The sequence below is a fragment of the Heloderma suspectum genome, chromosome 3 (genome assembly GCF_057233095.1).
Source record: "Heloderma suspectum isolate Gila_16-S chromosome 3, 16-S_ref, whole genome shotgun sequence".
Taxonomy (NCBI): domain Eukaryota; kingdom Metazoa; phylum Chordata; class Lepidosauria; order Squamata; family Helodermatidae; genus Heloderma; species Heloderma suspectum.
The window spans coordinates 26066923-26083495 of NC_139460.1; the positions used below are offsets into that span (position 1 = coordinate 26066923).

General features: G+C 41.8%; 1 protein-coding gene across 4 annotated transcripts in view; it reads left to right on the forward strand.

Moving 5' to 3' along the window:
* Nucleotides 1-9862, forward strand: part of CEP126 (centrosomal protein 126) — a 30137-nt gene extending 20275 nt beyond the window's left edge. For 2 of the 4 annotated variants that reach the window (XM_084841618.1, XM_084841620.1), the window contains 6 exons: nucleotides 1079-1240; nucleotides 3813-3934; nucleotides 5045-5132; nucleotides 5957-6166; nucleotides 7604-7668; nucleotides 9375-9862. In XM_084841618.1, coding sequence (XP_084697744.1) covers nucleotides 1079-1240; nucleotides 3813-3934; nucleotides 5045-5132; nucleotides 5957-6166; nucleotides 7604-7668; nucleotides 9375-9470 — 743 coding nt within the window. In that variant the 3' untranslated portion in view covers nucleotides 9471-9862. The remainder of the gene's footprint in view (nucleotides 1-1078; nucleotides 1241-3812; nucleotides 3935-5044; nucleotides 5133-5956; nucleotides 6167-7603; nucleotides 7669-9374) is intronic. The other 2 variants (XR_014788801.1, XM_084841619.1) reach the window with 2 other exon arrangements.
* Nucleotides 9863-16573: the final 6711 nt, after the last annotated feature.

A 16573-nucleotide genomic window follows, 5' to 3' on the forward strand; every position in this document is an offset into this window, starting at 1 on the left:
TCCCCAGGACTGGTGGAGGTGCTTTGGGGATTTTCTGCCTCATGTGCCAAAATAACTTGGTTTGGGAATTTTGCACATTGACTTGGGTGGGAGGAGGTGCCATTTGTGGCTCTGTCTCAGGCAGCAAAATGTCTTGGTTGGGCTGTGCCCGTTGGCCTCCATATTTTGTCTCCCACAGCATTGTGAAAGCTAGGTAGGTCCCACTTACGATGGGGAGGGGGAGGCTGGTTTTGTATGTTTATTTAAAATTTATGTATGTATTTATGTATTAAATGCCTTAATCGCCCATCTGGCCGGTCACCTGGCCACTCTGGGCAATGTACAATAATACAACAGTTTAAAACAAAATTCCACATTAAAACATTGTATTTCTAAAAATACCCTAACCCACCCCAAATGCCTGCCTGAACAACCACGTTTTCAATGCGTGGTGGAAGCTCATTAAAGAGGGGGCATGGCGGAGTTCCCTAGGGAGGGAGTTCCACAGAGTGGGGACCACCCTCTCCCTCGTCCTCACCAGCCTAGCTGTCCTGGCTGATGGGACAGAGAGAAGGCATTCTGAGGCTGATCTTGTTGAGCGGCCTGTTTGGTGTTGCTGGAGGTGCTCCTTGAGATAGGCTGGGCTGGAACCATATAAGGTTTTAAAGGTCAAAACCAGCACTTTGAATTTGGCGTGGAAAACATCTGGTAACTAGTGCAACTCCTTCAGCACTGGAGTAATGTGAACACGCCGACGGCTGCTTTTAATCAGGTGAGCTGCCGCATTCTGCACCAGCTGCAGCTTCCAAACCATCTTAGAGGGTTAGCCCACATACAGCACATTACAGTAGTCTAGACGAGAGGAGACCAAGGCATGTACTACCAATAAAATACGTTTAAATCATCCCTCATCAAAAAAGAAGCCAGATAATACCATTAGTTTAAGTATAGCAATACAGACGTGTATGGAAAAAAAAAACCAAGCACAAAAGAAAAGTTTAAATAATAATGTTTGACTCTAATCTCTGAAGTTGGATCGTGTTAATACTCCTCACAATATAATTTTAAAATTTTGTTTTGTGCTTTTTCTTTCTTTCAGGAGATTCGCAGCATTGTGCTACCCCCTGCAGTAACTCAAATAATGCTGACTTGCAATCAAGTAGACCTAATGTGTCTCACATCACTATTGATGGTGGCAATCTGATGGGCACTATTAAATCAGGTGTTAGGGTGAATGCAATTTTTTCTTCTCAGCCAAGCAGTAAGGTTCTCTTTTTGTCAGATTTTGATGATGGGGAAAATTGGAGAATACTTTATTGGCCAAATTTAGTGAATCTTAAATCATACAAATTTGGCACAAATGTATACAGTTAAGGGATAACGGTCCTTAGAGTCAGTGATCCATGCGTACATGCAAACATGAAAGAACATGTTTGGATTAAGTGCCTGTATTCCAGTTTCATATGTGCAATTCTGTATTATATTCATTGGCAAATTTTAGAGAATAGACTTTGAGAATATAATAAACTTAATTGGAAATTGGAAGCTGGTGCCTTCACTGACATGCCCTGTGATCAGTAATGATGTTGTGCAATGTCAGAAATAGTACTTGCTTACAACTTACCCTCCATGCACTCACACTTTTTTTGGTCTTTCAGGCCCAAATCCAGATGGGGAGGACAGAGTGCATGGGACCAGCAAAGATGCCTCCATGTTGTCCTGGTCCTGTATTGCCTGAGGAAGCATACGGACCTTGGTGTTTCGCTAGAGGAATTCTCCTGTCAGTTGACACATGCCAGTTTGTTGCTTACATCATTAGCTGGCAGGGTGGGTTAAACGGTGAGAGGGAGCCCTAGCCGCAAGGATAGATGCTTCATAAAGCAATACAGGACCAGAACAACATGGGGCATATTTGCTGACCGAGGAAGAGTTTTGGGACATGGAGGGTAGGTTGTAAGCAAGCACAATTTTCTGACATTGCACAACATCATTGCTGATCATGGGGCACGTCAGTTAAGGAATCAGTTTCTTTCCTGGCTTTGTGGACATGAGATAGCCTTAACTCTGGTCTGAAACAGGCAAGTTTTGGGATAATTGAATTTTCCTTGTTTTTGAAAAAGACATAATTACATGTTGGCACTCCTACCCTCTCCCCAAAGTATTTGAATCTGCTTTCTTGCAAGTTTACCTGTATAATAAATGGGATTATAAATACTTAACTAATGGTAATCATGATTTCATTTCAAGAATCGGGTTCTAAAATCTCAGGGAGAACTTCCACGGATAGAGGAGGCTGCCTTCTGCAGACAGTCGCCCCCCACATGTAGAAAGTGGTGAGAATGGCAAGGGCAGGGTGGAGCTAGTGAGTTCATCCCTGTTTCCTTCCTCACATGTAGAAATTACACATAATGAGAATCACTTATTAGGGCTAGATTCTTACAACCATCTTAATGAGTGGAGATAGAGCGTGAATGTGCATTTAGTGTAACGTGAACATATATGTAGCTTGAGACACAATCCTTGCATGTTCTTTTCCCACCACAAAGAAAGTAAGAGCAAGAATCAGTCAGGGCCCTTGCACTGCATTTCCACTTTCAAAAAGGTGGTATGAGGCCCTAGATCCTCACGTTTCCCTCGCCTGTGCATTCCATCCCTATCCCTCCAAAATTCTCTTGAGGGTCAGACTGCATGTTACTTTAAAGATGCAGCTAAGTTTTTGTTTTGTTTTTTATTCAAAAGTAAGCTCATGGGGAGGACCTTACAGTGGTGGGTAGGGGACTTTACCCTGTGCGTGCAATCTACCTTAAAATTGGATGCCATTATGGCAATGTAAACTGGAGACATGGGAGGCTTGATCTAGATTGGGCCCACAATGCGGGACTGGAGGACAAATGCTTAAACTCTCCCCCCCCCAGCTAGGGTCCCAATCTGCGTAGTAATGTGTAGACTCACCTTGTGAGGTCACATTCCATGACTAAAGGAATAGGCATGGCACATAGAAGCCCTCTGTAATAGAATTCCAATGGAAAACACTGGCACTGGCAGCATTCTAGCTTCAGAGTGAAACTGAGCATGCCTGACATAACTTTGCCAGCAGTTGCTCTCATAGGCTTTCATGAGACAGTAAAACCTTAATATTTGAACCACTGCTCAGAATTTCACCAAACCATTGAAAGGCACACCTCCTGGAGAAGTCAGAATAATGTACATCAGTAGTTTTCACCAACATTTGAAAGAAATATATGATATGCCTAGCCACAGCTTGGAGAAAAAAGTACAAATGTCTCAATTTTCAGCACTTTAATGTGCAATACCTGTGGTAATTTGGATTGTATCGGTTTGAAATTTCACACAATTGTAGACTTCATCATGAAGATTATGGATGCCAAGTTTCAATTTATTAGCTCAACAGGTGTCATTTTTATAAGCACTAGAATTTTGAGCTTTATAATGGTGTAACTTTTTGTGTGTGTGACTCGCCTTAACCAAATGGCCACTCCCATGCCCCTTTAATAAGGTTCTTACAATGTTATAAGGTTCTTGTATCTCCTCCCTCCATTTTCCTGATCTGAATCTCCCACACAAATTACAAATTTGTGCCCTAAGGCAAAGCTATATATGTACCGTACAGGCAAATTTGCCATCTACCCTGTGCAGTATTACTGATTTAACTAAACTGCAAACTCAGGTTAAGCAATCTGTGTATTTCTTTTTCTGTTGATTCTGGGGACCTTTGTGTTCACTGCATGTTAATATATTTGGTTGGTTTGTCTTTAAAGTATTTGTGCCACTTTTCCAGCATGTGTTCAAAGTAGATGTTTTGTCACTTTCAGCTTCTGCTTTTGCAAGACGAAAACAAAGTAATGAAAATAATGAAGATAAACGCAAGGCTCTTTTGGAACAGAGGAGACAAATGGCAGCCTCTGCAGGATGGAAGCCCGCTAGTGTCGGAAAGGTATATCTAATAAAATAGTTTACTAAAGATGTCAAAAATACCTGTTTCAGACAAGTAGTTTCTGTATTATGCAATAGAAATTATATGAACAATATGCTGAAGAAAATTAAAATGTTAAGTTCAGTACAAGTGATTCTATGGCTGTCTCTGGATGTCTTGCCCCCGCCACTCTGATATGGCAGAATGTGGAGATTGGGTATTATGTACCTGAGAAAATGGCTGGGTTCAGACAACACGATAACCCACACTCAAGAGTTTAGTATGTGTTGAGGGTGAGTTGTCATTGAACTGTGGGTTACTGTTGAACCATGGGTTATCATGTTGTCTGAACCCAGCTGTGATAACAAACCATGGCTTGTTAACCATGAACAACTCACAGTTCAAAGCCCAACAACAAATCATGGGTTCTCTTCATGGGTTGTTCATTAACAAACCATGGTTAGCACAGATGGGTTCAGATAACATGATAATCCACACTCAGCCCTTGAGTGTGGGTTATCATGTTGTCTGAACCCAGCCATAGAGTGAGATCACTCAGTGCTAGAGCAGTTCTAATCCCCTGGCAGATGGAACAGCCATTCTAGAGTAACTTATATCTTGTTCATGATCAGATGTGGAACCTGTGCATGGGTTACACATCTGTGCAGATCCAGCAGACTATGTAGAAATGTTCTGTGAATAAATAAATTATTGGAAAGCCCCCCAAATATGACCTTCATTGGGATACTGAAGAACAATAACTCTTACAATAACAGGCTGTTTTAAATCACAGTATGGTGATACTTCTCTGTGTTGTTCCCATTGTACGAGCGAGCATTTAGGAAACTTTGTAATTGCTTTTGGCCAACAGCATAAATAACTTTTGATCAATATTAATAATTGGAAGCACCTCCCACCATCACAGGTTGTTGTCCTCTGCAGTACAGCAGCATATATTATAGATGTTTTCTTGTCTTCGTTTCTTGTTTTTTAATCTTTGTTATTTGCTTTACATTTCCGAATAATGCCAGCATTTCTGGATCATGATATGCCTGGATTATTTTATTAGTTTTTCATTCATTTTGGTTACATTTTTCAAGTTACTTGATGATAAAAATCCTTTTTTTATAGGATGTGTCACAAGCCGTGAAGCGAGCTCCATCTCATTGTGCATACGAGCCAGTGCAAGCCATGGGTGGCAACAGTAATTCTGGTGAAGGTAATGCTGTTGCTATGAATAAATGTACCTTGTGTACCTTACTCATTGCTTTGTATATGTGTAATCCCCTTAAAGTAAAGGACACAGCCTGACACCCAAGGGGGTGGTGAGTGGTGGGAAATGGTAAGGGTGCAAGATCAGTTGGAGAAGGTCAGAGTGGAGAGGCAAGTTTTTAATTGGGCATTTAAAGAAACCAAGAGAAGAAGCCAGACAAATGGTAGGAGGAAATCATTACAATGGCTGGGAACAGCAAGAAAGAATGAGCATAGTCACAAGGTGGAGGGTACAGTTTGGGACTCATGTAGGACAAGGGTAACAAGGTGTTTTCCATTACTATGATAACCCACGTTTCAACAGCAATGGACAGAAAATATCTGGTATATCTAGTTCATTTTTTTAAAATGAGCATTATATCATGGTATTCTGAAAGGATTAAAAATGCATTTGATGTAAACAGACTCAGGCATGCTTGTACTGCTCTGGTCCCATTTCTCTTTCTCCCCAAAACACTCTATAAAAGGGGACCAACTCCGTGGTATCAAGTGGAACAATAGAGTGTGCATGATTTGCTTTTTTATTTCCAAGTAGGAGAAGGCTTTCTTTCCCGTGTTCTTTCTGTGTATCCAATTTAGTCATCCTCAAAGACCACTCTAGTGATGCCAGGATTGTAGCTAGGGTGTTTTATGGGCAGACATGATGATGGTGCTATGTAAATAAAAGTATCTGAAAGACACATGAAGACATGTTGTTAACAGTGCCGAAGGTTATGAAAGATGGATATGGAAATAAATTGAACCTAGTAGTCAATCCATTTCTGTTTTTAGTTTCAGACAGCACTACGCAGTTTCTGCTAGCAGAAAACCTAGCAAACATGTCAGCTACAGAAAGTGAAATATTGACTGGTTTGGACACAGCCCAACCGCATAAACAGACTTTTGTGCTAAACAGACCCCCACGGCAAGGAATGAGTGCACTGTCATTTGAAGAGCACAAAGTCCTTCAGTCACTCGACCGCATTAATCAAAGGCTGCAGAGTAAGTATTCAGTCAGTCATGCTGTGACCTGCACCAGTGTAGTAATCACTTTGCCAAGCAACCTAAGTGTAAACAAATCATACAGACAGAATAATCTTTTTTTTTACTTCCCATTGCCTTGCCTCCTTTTCAGCAACTGTACCATGCTGTGGCTGAAGTCCCAAATTCATACTTCTTGTGAAATTTGGGCTGGGTGTTTTATTTTTGTAAAATTAAATCAAACTATTCATAATGTATCATTTTATATTTTTGTTCTATATAGTCAAATAAAAAGCTTGTCATGAACAGTCTCTAAGTCAATGGGCTTAAGTAGTTCAGACATACCATTTATTTATTTTGTTAGTTTCAAAGCTACGTGACAGTGGAATTTTTGTTCCTGACTATTTTCTTTAGGTTATGGTACAGAAGATGGGAATGTGGCAGCTATGTTCATTTCCCCAGTACAATAGACAAGGTCCTGTTTACAGCCATGACACACATGCTAGTATCATATGGCATGGAAAAGGCTGACATGGACAATATTGACACATGAGCACTTATTTAAAGCAGATTGGTGTCTGTGTGAAGATAGCAGAGATAGGGAATTCACTAGCTTCTAGACACAAGGTGGTTGTGCAACTATAATTGGGATATTTGTCCACTCAAGCAGAAGTCGACATTTTTACAAGACTGAGAACGTCGACACTTGCTTCTGTATCCTACCTTAAGAAATTATCCAATAATAGGTATGATCTGAACAAATTTGTATCCATTCTCCCTTACTTTAGGATCAGGATGGCAGTACTGCCTTGCTTTCACACATTCAAACACTGTTTTGATTTACAGCGGATATGACATTCAGCAAGGGATACTGATGGACAGCAGAGAGGAAAAGTATAAAGTGTATAAGCCCTTGAACCCATCTCTATCAGAAGATGGGCAATGTCATTCTACAACAGTTGAAGTTCAACACAGTAAAGGATGGCAGTCTATTATGGTGTACATAGGGATCCCCAATCTTTTTGGGGTGGTGAGCACATTTAAAAAATAAAAAGAGCCTTGTGCTAGAAAAGTCCATCGAGCCCAGCATCCTGTTTCCAACAGTGGCCAAGCAAATGTCTCTTGAAAGCCTACAAACAGGCCATGAAGGCAATAGCCTCTCCCACTATTGTTCCCCAGCAACTGGGATTCATTGGCATTATGCTTCTAAACATGGAGATTCCCATATAGCCTTCATGACTAATTGTAATTGATAAACTGATCTTCCATAAATTTAAAATTTAAAATTAATTAATTAATTAATATAAAAACAATGCTTCTTCCTGCAAAGACATAACATCTCTAGGTAACGTAAGATCTGCATCATCTACTGTCTGACGAAAGACTTAGTGATTGTACACCATGTTTCTCTTCCATCATATAAACTGAATTTTTCTATCTTGTTTTATACCATTTTAGATGTCCATGAAACCATTAACAAAAACCCATCCTCTACAAGTGTTTTGCAAACTATTTCTCCTTTGGTAAGCATACATATTGGCTCTTCCAATTTTTTATTTATTTGTTCTCTCTCTTTCTCTCTTGTATGTGATACAGATACAATGAAGGTAACTATTTTAAAGCCAAGAGTTCACTTGTGAGCTTCCAGAGGCATTTGGCTTGCTGCTGTTAGACCCAGAATGTTGGAGTAGATGTTAATATGATCCAGCCAGAGGTGTTCCTATAATACTCTGTAGCAACTACATGACTTGGGGCTAATGCATATAACAGTGTCCTGATGCCTTTAAAAAACCAAGCCAAAGGTGTTTCCACAAGGGTGTGTGAATTTAGGGTAGAGAAGTGCCAGGAGAAGGTGCTTAATACTTTTCACATCTGCCATTTCATACTTGAAGTGTTCCACAGCCCAATGGCTCCCCATCAGTAGGATTTCAAATGCAATTTGGAGCAGCAATTGCAAGCAGGCAAATGGTTACATCAGAGGTAGGCAATTTTGGTAAGTCAGAGGGCCAATTCCCCCACCCCCTGGGACCCATTGGGGGCCACACCCTGCTGCCACTGAAATTGCCACTGTACTGCTGATTTTGCTGCCAAATTTCAGCAGCATGGCAGCAAAATGGAGGCTTTCAAGAGTGTGATTTTGCTTGAAAACAAGGTGCTCATTCCCTGTACACCTTGTTTTAAAGCAAAATAGCCTCCTTTTTGCTGCTGCTGCCATGCCACCAAATTTGGGTGTCAAACTGCCATGTTTTTTTGCCTGTGCTGGTGAATTTCAGTGGTGATGTTGCAGTAGGGGCTGCAAAAAAGACCAGTAGTGGGGCACGCACTGCCTACCCCTGGGTTAAGTGTTCTTGCAGTGCTTCTTTGCTCTGAATTCCCCTCTGGCCAAAGCGACTTTGCACTGTTAACATTTATTTCTGTGTAATGTGTAGTTAACCCTTAAAGAATCATTAAAAGGGAACCCGTGAATCGTGTAGTCTAAGCTCGTTTCATGATGTCTCAAGTCAGAATCCTTGTAAGTTCTGTCTGTTCAGGCTATCCTTTGGGGCTCAGGGTTAAATAGGGAAAGCATGGGGGGAGACTTCATTGAATTATTGCTGACTTTTCTTAATTGTGCCAAGCATTCAGGATGGGGCTGGCTACAGATGTCCAATATTTTATTTATTTACATCTAAATCATCTGTGACGAATGCCTGAACAGCCTTTTTTGAACCCTTGAGGACAGTTACCCTCAGCCACTCCCACTCTCTTCTCCATCCTCAGTCACCACTGACTCCTTTCCCCCTGTCTTATCAGTGCACTTTCTGCCTGCCTAACACAGTGCCCTTCTGGGTTGGAACAGGGCTAGTCTGAGTAGGAAGAAGAAAGCAGTTGGTGGCCTATGTAGCCCACATGTCCTCATATATACACGCATGTATGGCTTGACATGAGTTCGAATCTTCAGCTTAGAATCATGGCACACAGCAGCAGGTGTTCAAGTAGGTACCTAAGTAGGGAAAATAAATCAGTATGAAATTGGACACTCTAAAGTGTGTGTGAGCGTGTGTGTGCCGGGGGGTGGGGTTTGCCAAATTTCAGTCTCTGTATGGTTGGCAAATACATAATTAGTTCTGGCTCATACCCAAATTCATTGCTTCAGCTGGCGTAATAGAAGGTAGCCTATTATTGTCAGAACATTTTGTGTCATGTTGCTATGAATGCCTGTTATCTTCATTGTTTTTTATTCTTACAGGTCGCATCTCCCTCATCCATGAACATCATGCCTCCGATTCAGAGGTACAGGAGCATATCAGATGCTACTCATCCTCTAATGCACAGAAAATACTGACTTGGCCTAACAAAGGCCATTGAACTTGGATTTGTTTTAATAAATTATCAGCTGCTATCTTTGTAACATAATTATTTGCTACACACCTTAAATGCTATTTAAAAAAACCTTAAACAAAATAAAGATGTAACACAAGTATTGACTGCTTGTTACCTAGTTTACATTTAGGTCAAAAATATTTTTTATGTGCACTTTATTGTAAAATATATTGTATTTTTTAAAGAATGGAAATACCTCACTTTTGAATAAGTGGTGATGTTTGTAAATTTACTGTAAATTTTAATTAAAAGTTAAAGTAATTATTTTGCTACTGATTAAAATTATGTATTCATCTCTTTAACTTGATGACTTTCATTAACTGCTAATAAATTTCTACTACATTTGTAAAAGGTATGTTGTAGAAAATGATCATCAATTTTCTTCAGAGCTCACCAGTTCAATCATTCATTTTCCATCTTATCCTGGATGGCCCAGTTCCTAACTACGGAAAACAGTATTGAGGGCATAATAGTCATAGACTCCCCAGAAGGCCACCTCCCCACTCCATGTCCCCAGAGAAACAGCGATATTACTCAATAACTTCAAGGTCATCTGGACTCCCTGTCAAATTCTGTGAGTGAGGCAGGATGATGGTGTGATTGAAGTCTCACCTGGGAGTACCCTAAGTCTGTATCCAACCCTCTGTGTAGAACGTTTCAAAGGATTTTGTTCCTATCCCTTCAGTGTCCTTAAAGGGTGATTAATTTTCTTTCCTGAATAATAATTTCTTCAAGTCATGGCAATGTACCAGAGCACTTTTATCAACCCCATTTGGTGAGAAAGGTGCCATGTTTTCCCACTCGCATTTTGATCTTGAAACTGAAGCTAATTGTTTGAGTTTTGATTAGTGCAATATGCTTTACATGCAAAGCGACTCTCATGAATGCCTCTTTTCCTACATCTGTAGAAGGTATGTAATACAGGGTTCTGTCCTGGGCCCAATGTTGTTCAACATCTTTATTAATGACTTGGACAAAGAAATAGAGGGGATGCTTATTGCAGATGACACCAACTTGAAAGGGGTAACTAATAGCTTAGCCTCTAAAGCTTAGAGGACAGAAACAGATTTCAAGATTATCTTGACAGGAGGAAGAACGGGGTTCAAACTAACAAAACAAATTTCAACACAGATAAATATAAAATTCTTCATTTAGGTAAGAAAAATCAGATAAAGAAGTGATACCTGGTTCGGTGGCAGTACATCTAGGGGTTTTAGTAAACAGGCTAAACATGAGTCAGTAAACATGAGTCAGCTGTGCGAAGTGGCAATTAAAAGGGCTAATGTAATTCGAGGCTGCATCAATAGAAATATAGCGTCCAGATCATGAGAAGTAATGGTACCCTTCTATTTTACCTTGGCTAGAATGCAACTGAAGTGCTGTGTCCATACTGGAATGTGTCCAAAAGAGGGAGACAAAGATGGTGAGTGGCCTGGAGCCCAAGTCTAATGGGGAAAGGTTGAAGGAGTTGGGTGTGCTTAGCCTAGAGAGGAGATCATAGAAGCATAGAATAGTAGGGTTGGAAGGGGCCTACAAGGCCATCGAGTCCAACCCCCTGCTCAATGCTGATTGAGAGCTGGTACAACAGCCGTCTTCAAATATTTGAAGAGCTATATCACCCTGTGGAGACCATATTGCACCGGTTTTAAAATCTTTACACTGGCTGCCGATGTGTTTCTAGGCAAAATATAAAGTGTTGGTTCTTACCTTTTAAGGCCTTACATGGTCTAGGTCCAAGGTACCTTAGGAAGCACCTTCTCTACGTCCCAGTCTGCCACCTAAGGTCCTCCGAGGGCTCTCTGCAGCGGCTGCCTAATGTGAGCATAGCAGCCACACGCAAGAAGACCTTTTCCTTTGCCGCCCCTCAGTCGTGGAGTGACCTGCTGGTTGAAATGCACCTGCTGACTTCTGTAAAGGCTTTTAAGCGGGAATTGAAGACTATTATTCCAGCAGGCCTTCCCGTTTTAGAACTCTTGTTCCTCTTCGTTGACTGTCATATACTGTTTTTATGCTGTATTTTTATTGGGTGGTGTTTTTTTGTTGTTGTTAAATTGTTTTTAACTTTGTGTCCCACATAGAGTATTTTGTATATAGGCAGGTTATAAATTGAATAAATTATGATAACATAGATGAGGGAGCAAATTTCTGTTGCTCCAGAGGGTAGTACCTGAACCAACAGGTTAAAACATTTATGTATTATATTTATATTCCACCTTTCTTCCTTTGTGGAACTCAAGGTGATCTGGTCCCCAAGTAGTCTCCCCTCCAAGCACTGACCAGACCCAAACCTGCTTAGCTTCAGGAAGGTGGCTGTTTCATGTGCCTTCAGACTGTGTCTTGAGAAATACAAATAGAGGGAAAGAACCTCCTGACGCTATATGCTGTTTGACAGTGGAACAGACTGCCTTGGATGGGGTGGACTCTTCTTCATTATAAGTTTTTAAAGTGGAAGCTGGATAGCCACATATCAGAGATACTTCACCAGTGGATTTCCTGCACTGTTATGGGGCTGGACTGGATGACCTTTGAAGCCCTTTCCATTGCTAGGATTCTATGAATGTCATTTCGAATACTAAATGTTTTAACCACTAGTATTTTGTTATAGTAAACAGCTTTGGAAAAGAGATGCCTCTTAGTCTTGCTGCTTTGTTTTGGTGTTAAGCTCAGCCAGCCTTTCGGAAGGCCCATGGCACGGAACTGGCCTGGCAGACTGAGCAGAGGATGACATTTGGGCATCTAATTTATACCACCTCATAAACTTTCTTTCAACTAGTATAAAAAGAAAACAGGATTTTGCAATAAAGTTATTTTTGTAACAACCAAATGAAGAAACCGTGTGGTTTCTTGCTCAGCTGTTAAAAGAAGCAATAGGAACAGGCATCGCTCTCAAGCTCCTCTGATCTGCACAGTCTAGGTGATCCAATCCATGCAACCAAGTCCCCACTACTCCAAAGGAGTGGCAGGAACTATGCAACTAAGCATACTCCACCACTGATGCAGAAGGAGCATTGTGGACAACTCCTGGTGCCCTAGTGCCACAACAGCAGGGTTAACTCAGAAGTGGGAGCAGATACACTCACTAATCCCCAGTCATAATCACCACTCCCAACAGTACAAGATCAGCACTGGGAATCAAGAGTTCTGGAATTCCACCTAATAGGGAAATTAAAGTGCCCCTCAAAGAACATAGAAGAGGTGGAGGGCAGACAGGTCTTGACCTGGTAGTTAAGTCCCATGGGATATAAGCAGATTCATCAACTTGATTGTTTTGATGGCACTCTCGATGCAACAATCCCAAGAGAAATAGACACACACACACACACACACACACACACTCCAAAGCAAGATGTAGAAGGCTCTGTTCACTTTGTGGCTTATAGGATTGAGAGTCTCAGTTTTTGAAAAAGAAAGAATAGGATGTAGTAAATGGGGGTGGGAATTGGCCATGACAAGCAGATAGCATGCTAGGCCTTACTTAAGACTCTTCAATAATTTCAGATTTTATGCAAAATGTAATACCTTATGTGATAAACAAGATCGTAAGTTTGCAAATGCAAATATATAAACATGTTATCAAATGTACTATTTTAGTATGACTATATGTAAACTCTCTCTCTCCCTCTCCAATAGCCAAGAAGAGGCTTGGCTTATCCTTCACCTTCCTCTCTCAGAGTTCTCTCCCTGTGTTTCAAAAGCAGTTTTTATAATCCTCAGAGAATTAGCTTCCCGTTCCCTTGGACATCATCCTGTGACAACATTGCCAGCGGGCTTGTTTGCTTCAGCCAGCCTCCTGCAGCTTCCCTAGGTTTCCCTGCAGCCTGCCTTTTTGTTCTTTAACCCATACTTGATTGTGCTGTGTGAACCAGGAGACACTTGAAAGCACATATGAGGGTGTCACAGGGTCACACTGGCTAGATCTGATCCCAATTGCCAACATACCACTGCTCATGGCTATGACCCCTGCCAGCTGCATATTTGACTAGTGTACCCCACAACCCACTTAAAGGCACTTTCAATATATATAGGACTTTGTCTGAGGCCAACTCAATTGCTAAGTGGAATAGCTACTGATGGACGCAGTTCTTGGAGGGGAAGAGCCAAATGGCAGTTGGTTCCATCCAAGCAGACGTAGGGGGCCTTCTCCCTCTGAGGCAGCCAGGTGGAATGGCCGCTGATGGAGGTTCAGTAGATGTGTATTTGAAAATAGCTGACTGGAGACACAAGTCCAGGTGTGTGGTGAGATGGTTCACATATAATTCTGTAGAAAGAAGACAATACCATTTTTCCATGATAGATTGGGATGTTTAATCATAGCCGCTTTACTTGTATACAGGTTTTCCATATCTATTGCACTCAAAGCAGTTCATCACAAAAGCAAGTGGGGGGGGGGGGAAACCCAATACATCACTGTCGATAATATCCTTATAAGACAGGAGTGGGAATGGAAATCAGCAACTATACCAAGCACTAGGGAATATGTAAGATGTTAGAATTGGCTCATATGGATAAGTTGACAGAAATCGTGCATAACAGAAATGGGTGAAAACTTCAATCATATATTTGTTCTAAATCTTACACCTTTTATTAGGTTTTGGAATAGCAGTTTTGTGCTTTTTTTTCAGGATAGGATTTGGATAGGTATTTCTGTATGTGTATAGGTTTTGCTTGTTTTGTTTAATGTTCTTAACAATTATATGAATTATTCTGTTTTTGTTTTATAAATACAAATTTTTTTAAAAAACAGGGATGGGCAACGTTTTGGCCAGCAATGGGTGATCGGTTGTGGACAAGGGTTCCTTCCCTTGTGCACGGACACACATATCACATGCACTCACATTCATGCACGCATACACCCACTCCCCCCCCCCAAGCAGACACACACACACGCTCACATGCACACACTCTTCTCCCCCATATCAGTGTGTGGGGATGGGAAGGTTCAAACATCTCCCCCGCCCCCCGCACACTCAGATTGTGCCTCCTTCGCTTCTGATTCTGTTAGGGAACAATGACACAGGGATGACTCTCCTTGTGCACCCTGTTTCCCAGCAGAATTGGATTCTTGATCAGGAGAGTCATCCCCACATGCCTTGTTTCCCAGCAGAATTGGCTGATTGGTGGACTAGTGAGAGCCCAATTCTGTTGTGAGGCAGTGGCGCAGGGGGAGAATGGGGGGCAAAGCCCCTGTGGTGGGTCACTTGCAGGCCACAGGTTGTCTACGCCATTCACAACAGTTTCACATTACCAAAAATGCATAATAGAGAGCTGGACCATAAGGAAGGCTGAGAGAAGGAAGATAGATGTTTTTGAACTGTGGTGTTGGAGGAAAATTCTGAGAGTGCCTTGGACTGCAAGAAGATCAAACCTGTCCATCCTCCAGGAAATAAAGCCAGACAGCTCATTTGATGGAATGATATTAAAGGCAAAACTGAAGTACTTTGGCCACATAATTAGAAGACAGGACACCCTGGAGAAGATGCTGATGCTAGGGAAAGTGGAAGGCAAAAGGAAGAGGGGCCGACCAAGGGCAAGATGGATGGATGATATTCTGGAGGTGACAGACTCGACCTTGGGGGAGCTGGGGGTGGCAACGGCTAACAGGAAGCCCTGGCGTGGGCTGGTCCATGAAGTCACGAAGAGTCGGAAGCGACTGAACAAATAAACAACAAAAAACCAAAAATATCACAATTATTTAATAATTCAATTACCAGCAAGAATAAAAAGAAATAGACTCTGGGGCCTAGGTGGTAGCAGTAATAGCAAAATGAGCCCTTTTAAAGAGCTGCAGAGGAAGATGGAACCGAGTCCTCTGTTAGCAGGAACAGGATGACAACACCCTCTGGCGTAGGTGGTAAACAGCAGGTAAGGAAGCTCTCCTGTCTGGTGATGCTGGTCATTTCCTTGAATCCCATTTGAGGGTTGGGACTGTGTGTAAGTCACCCTTGCAATAACAGGTGTGGATTCACCTGCACACACCCCACTTCTTTGCCCTTTCCTCTCCTCAAGATCTAGAACAGCCAGTTGGACAAGTGAACACACCCTCATTTGCCTTCCTTACTCATTGGCTGATCTGGCAGCTGTTGCTGTAGCCTGAGTGGGTGAGCCTCTTGTAGTTGATCCATATCTCTGATGTCCTATTCTATTTACTCTCCCAAATTATTTTTATAGGGCGTAGCACTGCAATGTTTCCCTGTGTATGTGTCATTAATAGAGCTGCTGGAGTTGCTTCCTATGCCACTGCGATGATGTCTAAATCCACAATGATCATAGTTAGGCAGTATGGGTGGATCATGTGGGCCATCAAAGCTGGCACCATCAGAGAAAAAGCTAAAACCCCATTTGGATCAATTTATTCCTAACTATTCTTGCTGCTAAGATATATGCCACCCAATCCTGTTACTCAGAAGTAAGCCTACTGAGTTAATGGAGTTATTTCCAAGTTCGAGTCCATAGGATTGCAGCCTTAAAAAGTCCTTTTCATGTTGGTATTTTTGCTTGCTTTTATTTGCATGACTGATACTGTTGAGCATTAGGTCAAATCAAGTGTATTCAAATGATGTCACGTTTAGAGGGAGGATGGCATAGGATGGGGAGTGACAGAGAGACACTGGGTGTTTCTACATTAAGCAAACCCCCCTCAAAAATACACATCCTTTCTGCAGCTTCCTGCTTTCGGTTTCTTTGCGAGATTAGGAAGGGCTCCTTTATACAGCAGACATGTGGTTTGAACTGAGAGAGTGCCTCCCTCCCTCCCTGGCACGTGTGCAAAGGAGCGGGGCGGAGAGCAGAGGTTCTTGTTTCCGTAGCTTAACTTCTGCTGTACTCTTTTCTTGCAGCCCCCAGGAAACCTCTGACTTACTTCTGAGTTGACATAAAATGTAAGATTGTGCTGTAAGTCTGCAACCCTTAGCACACTTATGTGGGAGTAAACCCCATTGAACTCAATAGGACTTACTTCTGAGATAAGATCACACTGTAAGTCTGGAACCCTCGGCACATTTACTTGGGAGTAAGCCCCATCAAACTTAATGGGGTGCTCCGAATCAACAGAAGACGTTGCTTCTG